At 37.2% G+C, this 7,097-nt stretch overlaps 1 protein-coding gene across 1 annotated transcript; it reads left to right on the top strand.

The window, feature by feature from the left end:
- The first annotated feature begins 4,310 nt into the window (after window positions 1-4,310).
- On the top strand, window positions 4,311-6,514 carry LOC121386683. Its single transcript, XM_041517672.1, has 2 exons — window positions 4,311-4,516; window positions 6,227-6,514. The coding sequence occupies exons 1-2, from the start codon at window positions 4,337-4,339 to the stop codon at window positions 6,428-6,430; spliced, it is 384 nt and encodes a 127-aa protein (XP_041373606.1). The 5' UTR covers window positions 4,311-4,336; the 3' UTR covers window positions 6,431-6,514.
- The last annotated feature ends 583 nt before the right edge of the window (window positions 6,515-7,097 follow it).

Below are 7,097 nucleotides of genomic sequence, written 5' to 3'. Positions count from 1 at the left end.
TACCTTAACCACTGACGGTACAAGATCATCCACTGAGGGTACCTTTGTCTTAATATGGTATATTAATGTATGTATTAGTTAGCTATTGTATATTTCAGCTAAGTAAACACCTTCTTATGTAGACACTAATAATTAGGTATATATATCCATTATTTAACTAATAAGGGTAGATTTTCAAATTATAAGAATGTTTTTATTTTACTTTTCAGTATTATTTTTTTTTTTAATATTTGGATTATACGGTATGTAACTACCGAGGGTACAAAATCATCTACCGAGGGTACTTTTCCCAAAATATGGTATATTAATTTACTTATTGTTAGCTAATATATATTTCAGCTAAGTAAACACCTTCTTATATAGACACTAACAACTAAATAAGTATATGATAGATTAATCCATTATCAAAATGATCAGGGTAGATTTCCATATTATAAGAAATTATTATTATTATTTAAAAAATGTATATATATGTGAATAGCCAAATGTCAATTCAGTGGATGACATCAATGTACCCTCGGTAGTTATGTACCATACTGTAAAATCCACCCTTTTAAAATGTTAAAGATCTCCTTTTCTGAAAACTACTCCTGACATGGATAGTAAATATGCAGTAAGGTTATTCATATGTATTTATTTTTAAAAAAATAACTTTTTTTTTTTTTTACATATGAAAAGAAAATCTACCCTGATCAGTTATATAATGGATTAAGCCGTCATATTCATACTGAATTGGCATGTCTACATTAAAATGTACTGTTGTGTTGTTGTTATTATGTTTATTTAGGACAATTGTTATTACAAATAATTATAATTAAAGTTAGTGAACAACATTTTTCTAATCGCTTTGACCTGTACTCATTTATACTGGGACGGGGCGTAGATCAGTCGTACAGCGCTCGCTCGATGCGCGGTCGGTCTGGGATCGATCCCCGTCGGTGGGACCATTGGGCTATTTCTCGTCACAGCCAGTGCACCACGACTGGTATATCAAATGCCGCGGTATGTGCTATCCTGCCTGTGGGATGGTGCATATTAAATATCCCTTGCTGCTAATCGGAAACGGTAGCCCATGAAGTGGTGACAGCGGGTTTCCTTTCAATATATGTGTGGTCCTTAACCATATGTCTGACGCCATATAACCGTAATTAAAATGTGTTGAGTGCGTCATTAAATAAAAAATTTCTTTCTTTCTTTTTCATGTATACAGTAATTATTTTAATTTATTCTGTAGTTGTTTATTTGTTTATCAAAATAGGTTTTACGGACGTGCATTACAATTTTGTCACGTTTAGATAACCGTAACCACTGGTGTAAGATGCATCAAAATATCGGCGGGATTATCCCACAGAAGAAGAGAGTAGGAAAACAACAAACAACGACATTGATATACGCTACGTAGCATTCAGTTACACAATTTATTAACCACTCTGTATATTATTAATTACTTATTACATTAATATCTACAGTTGGAATAATTTTTATATAATACACCAGGACATTACTCGATGTCGGAAAATCTCGATGTCGATCAACCGTTTGCTCATGAATATTCAGTAGACACTCACTAACTGACGATACTCAGTGTCTACGATTTAGACTCTCGCTATAAAAGATCCCTTACTGGTAATCGGGAAGAGTAGCCCATGGAGTGGCGACAGCGGTTTTCTTTTCTCAAAATCTGTGTGGTCCTTAACCATATGTCCGAAGCCATATAACCGTAAATAAAATGTGTCGAGTTCGTCGTTAAATAAAACATTTCCTTCCTTCTTTTAAAAACATACTTAGTTTTCGAGATGTTGTTGATTGTTGATTTCAGCTTATTGTTAAATAGCTTTCTTACATACCCGTTGGTGAGAACACCATGCGTTATTTTTGATAACACATAATTGTTTAGACACGTATGCCTGTTAACAGTTTCAAGACATACGACTGGCTGATGACCAGGTCACCAATGCCATACGTCCAATAAAAAACCCAGCACGGTAGAAATCGATTACATTGTGACGTATAGTTAACCTGACAACCATGTGTCTGCGACGCGTAAGTCACCTACAAGTGCAACAGCTGTAAATAACATGTAGTCGAAAAATATGTTAAAATTAGCTTAAAACCGTGGGGTTTTTCTTAGGATATGTAAGAAATAGAATAATACATTCGTGTCCGTTATCAAACAACTCGTTGATTAAGAACGTACCAACTCGCTTTCGCTCGTTAGATACATTTTAAAACAACTGGTTGTGAGATAAATGGTATCTAACGGTCACTCATGTATTATTCTCTATATAAACAACTGGTTGTGAGATAAATGGCATCTAACGGCCACTCATGTATTATTGTCTATATAAGATAAATTGNACTCTATATAAACAACTGGTTGTAAGATAAATGGTATCTAACGGCCACTCATGTATTATTATCTATATAAACAACTCGTTGTAAGATAAATTGTATCTAACGGCCACTCATGTGTTATTCTTTATATAAACAACTCGTTGTGAGGTAAATGGCATCTAACGGACACTCAGTTATTATACTCGGTCCGTCCTACAGAGAACGCTTTTTTCCATACTATGAAATTTATTTCTAGCAGATTAATTTCTAAATTGCAGACAAAAATTAGTTTATTATTATTATTTTGAAAACAATTTTACTTTTCTTCTCACGTCAAACAAAACTGAAAATATTTACCAAATGATTTTTGTAAGAGAAAGGGACGGACTATAGGCTAGGTTTCTGACAATATTAATTTTCCATTTACGTCAGTTTCGATAAAAAAGATAATGAAATTGAAATTCAAGGTCTAATTATCATCCAGCTAACGTTTATGATGTCACCTCGCAGCCTTGCAAATATATAGAGGTTATTCCATGGTGTTTTGTTTTGTTTCTTGTTTTGTTTTTTTAGTTGTCGAGTCACTTTGGTTTCATACACAATAAATAGAGGTTTCATCACAAGTGTTTTTAAATATGGAACATATCAACCGAGTCTATGTTAATCGGTATTTGTCGAGGCTCTGCACATATTCACTAACTGCAGCCTCTTGCCTGTCAGACCCAGTGTAACAATTCAGCATACAAAGCAGCTCCCCAGCCGTTAATCACATAACAAGAAAACTATATTTTCTGGCATCCATTTCCCAAATGGGTGGATATCTCTAGTCTGAGGTCATATTATAAAGTACGATACATCTGTTAAAAAGCATGCAAAGTGGCTCAAGTAGGGTACAAGTCAGTTATACCCACACATACTTGGTGTATTGGTGAATATCCCAACAGCTGATAAGTTGTAAAAAACTTTAAGCAGTAAAGAACTTGAACTTAAACTTGGTCTTGAGAAGATCATCAGCTTTGCCTCGGAGGCCCCACATCAAAAACTGTAGGAATACACCTCGTAAAGTATTTGTATAAAGCTACGGTCACACTGGTCTTAAGACGTGCGACGTTGAACGACGTCGCAGCCACCGGGGTCCTCGCACGACGTCTTGGCTTTTTTGGGTCATGTTTAAAAACCTGGCTGCGATTCCAGGGATTCTAGGGTATCGTATGACGTCGCAGCTAATGGTACGACATTTTCACATGTACCACATAACGTGGGATAGTGTTCCTACGACGATGCCAGCTTCTCGACAGACAATTGTAATGAAGTCGTACGACCTCGTACGACGGCCGTACGATGTAGTACGATTTCCCTACGACTGACTCAGATGCGTCGCAAATCCATCGTTTCCAGTGTGATCACACAACTAAAGACTGTAATATCGTAGTCGAGTCGGGGACAATCATAGATATCTAGAATCTCACGAATCGCACGAACACGACGTCGGTCTGACCAAGTCTTTAGGGCGTCCAAAATCTAAAATACTGCACTCGAGTACGTGAGGGTCAAACTCGACCCGGACCCGAGTACCCGACACTTACACTAGATGATAATGAGACTACGGCTAAGGAATAAAGTAAAATAGCATTATGCATCATAAATCCAACTCTGAACATGGAAGCCAAATCATGCCATTGTATTGCATTTAGAAACCGCTTTACATGTTCAGTTTTGTGATAGACGGACGGCTATTTTAAAAAGAGCAACTAGCGCATGGTCATGTAAATATTGTGTAACTTATACCGCTGATTGTCTGCTGCTGAAATTAGTGTCCTACACTGTCCATTATATTATAGTTTTTCATTGTATTGCACCTGGTACGGGTACTCGAGTCCTGTTAACCGACTCGAGTCTTGTTAGACTAGGCCCGTACCCGAGTACTCTAGTGCTCGTGTATAACCACTACATATATATTATATATGTTTTATTAGTAACTGTTTCAGGACAGAAGAAAACCATGTTGAGAGAAGCACTGTGTATTCTGGTCGTCTGTCTGGCTGTAGTCATACCGGAAGTAGCCGGTGATAGGTGCAAGCGCTACTCGGTAAACGGATGCAGTATCCCCGGTAATCTCCCCTTTTTCTACAAGGATCTATTCACGGGCGCTTGTAACAGACACGATGTTTGTTACAATTGTGTGAGTATTTTATTTGTAACATACTAACAGAAACGTTGGGTGTTACTTATGTGTTACTTGTGTATAGATATTTTAACACCACATCGTATTGAAGTGACATCAGGCACGTCGAAGAAGGGGTGTGTGTGTGGGAGGGGGGTGGGGAGGGGTGCTCTAGCCCTCAAAATAATTCCGAATAAAAAATATTGGTAGTAAGTCTTAAGGCTGAGATAAATATTATTTGTAAATTGCATTTCAGGACACCTAGTTTTAAAAATGTTACGGAGGATCATACCCCCGTACCCCCTAGAAACATTGCTTTTAACAAATACTGATTTATACATGTATGTGTGTTAACAATTTCAAGACATACGACTGACTACTCCTAGGTGACCAATGTCATACATCCAATGGAAAAGCAGAACGACCGAAATCAATTGCACTGTGACAAACATTTGTCTGTGTCGCGTATGTTAGCTACAAGTGAAAGTGCTATAAATAACTTTTAGTAAAAAAAAATTAAAAATTAGCTTAAAACCTGGTTTATTTTAGGATATATGTAAGAAATAGAATAGTACATTCGTGTCCGTTAGATACCATTTATCTCACAACTCGTTGATTACAAACGTGTCAAACTCGATTTTGCCCGTTAGATTCACTTTAAAACAACTCGTTGTAAGATAAGTGGTATTTAACGACCACTCATGTATTATTCTCTATACATATATGTGTACAGGGTGGTAAAGAAAAATATCAAGGGCTGTGATTGATGGACCAAGACCGGCAGAGAGTTGGTGCTAGGATTAGGGGTCTGTTGACCTCCAATAGCCAAGGATTAATTATGCAATGTTCTCTAGTGGTGTCGTCAGACAGAAAAACACACACCTTATTGTCCATTGCAGGGCAAGTACAGAAATGTAAATCGGAGTACCTGCGAGTCAAAAAAACACACACTTTATTGTCCATTGCAGGGCAAGTACAGAAATGTAAATCGGAGTACCTGCGAGTCAAAAAAAACAACACTTTATTGTCCATTGCAGGGCAAGTACAGAAATGTAAATCGGAGTACCTGCGTGTCAAAAAAACACACACCTTATTGTCCATTGCAGGGCAAGTACAGAAATGTAAATCGGAGTACCCGCGTGTCAAAAAAACACACACCTTATTGTCCATTGCAGGGCAAGTACAGAAATGTAAATCGGAGTACCTGCGAGTCAAAATTACCACCTCACCACCCTGTTCAGATTATATAATTCCAATTTACAGAAAATATGAACCAAAGTAGGAGTGTGTGATTGTTAGACAGTTAAGGCATGTGGCTGATGGGTCCAGACAGCAGGGAGTCTGTGGTGTGTGTGTGGTTGACATCCATTTGTCGATATAAGTAAAGATGCTATGTTAAATTTGCAATAACAGCGTTTGCCGCCAAACATATATATATATATATATTAACTGCTGGATTGAAATATAACGTTTATGCTTTCAGCTATCTACCTACAAAAAAAACATTACAACCAAATAATTATATTTACCAGTATGAAGAAAATTACTTTTGGACTATTTCGGTTGACAAACAGTTGAAACATGGTCCAGCAAGTTTTGAATACCAGCTATATATATCTGGTACGTCACAAAATTCGGACATGGAAAGAACCACACTTTCTACGTCCCTTCGGACTACGTGCTCTAGCAGTGTCGTTTAACAAACATAAACCTTACTGTCCATTGCAGGGCAGGTATAGAGGTGTGAGTCGGCACACCTGCGATCATGACTTCCTCTACAAGATGAAGAAACAGTGTCGTTGGTACCACATCTACTGTACAACGATTGCTAACATGTATTTCCTAGCCGTCAGGGCCGGAGGGTCGAAGCGATACAAGCAGACGTCGCCATGGTGGTGCGGCGAGAGCTGGGTTTCCGGTTGCATGAAATAGGTCAATCATTCGGAAGCATGCCCGTGCAAATGCCGAGATAACTCCCAGTTTTGTTTCCTGCGGAGAATAAACTGAGTAACATAATTGTTTTTGTTTTAATCTTGACTTATTATAGTATGTAGTATAAATATCAATATAAATGCATAAATGCAAAACAGGGCCAAGTTTTACAAAACACCGTCGACCTAGTTTTGATTTGATTTGATTGATTGACATATTGTATAGCTTTTGAAAAACAACAGATGGATTAGGTACAAGTTACATAAGTTACTGAGCATTCTAGTTCACACGGTGGATTTTACATAACTGTATAAATAATATTTCCATGGACTTACCTTTTGAAACCCAATAGCCGATGTGTCCCTGTGTGCTGAGGGAGTCATTACACAGTCATTCATTCATTCCATAAGGGACTAGTTTTGCACGTAAACGTAAATCTATGACTAACCTTCAATTCGTATTGCTATAAAAAGTACAAACAATATAGTCTGAAGTACACATATTTCATTTTCGTTTGTCCTTAAAAATGTCCATCATCCGTAATGATGCAATGTCCTGCGTGTAATAGTAAAGTAAAGTAAAGTGTGTTTTATTTAACGACGCCACTAGAGCACATTGATTTTATTTTATTTTATCATCGGCTATTGGACGTCAAACATGGTCATTC

The sequence above is a fragment of the Gigantopelta aegis genome, chromosome 12 (genome assembly GCF_016097555.1).
Source record: "Gigantopelta aegis isolate Gae_Host chromosome 12, Gae_host_genome, whole genome shotgun sequence".
Taxonomy (NCBI): domain Eukaryota; kingdom Metazoa; phylum Mollusca; class Gastropoda; order Neomphalida; family Peltospiridae; genus Gigantopelta; species Gigantopelta aegis.
This window is presented reverse-complemented; position numbering and strand designations above follow the sequence as displayed.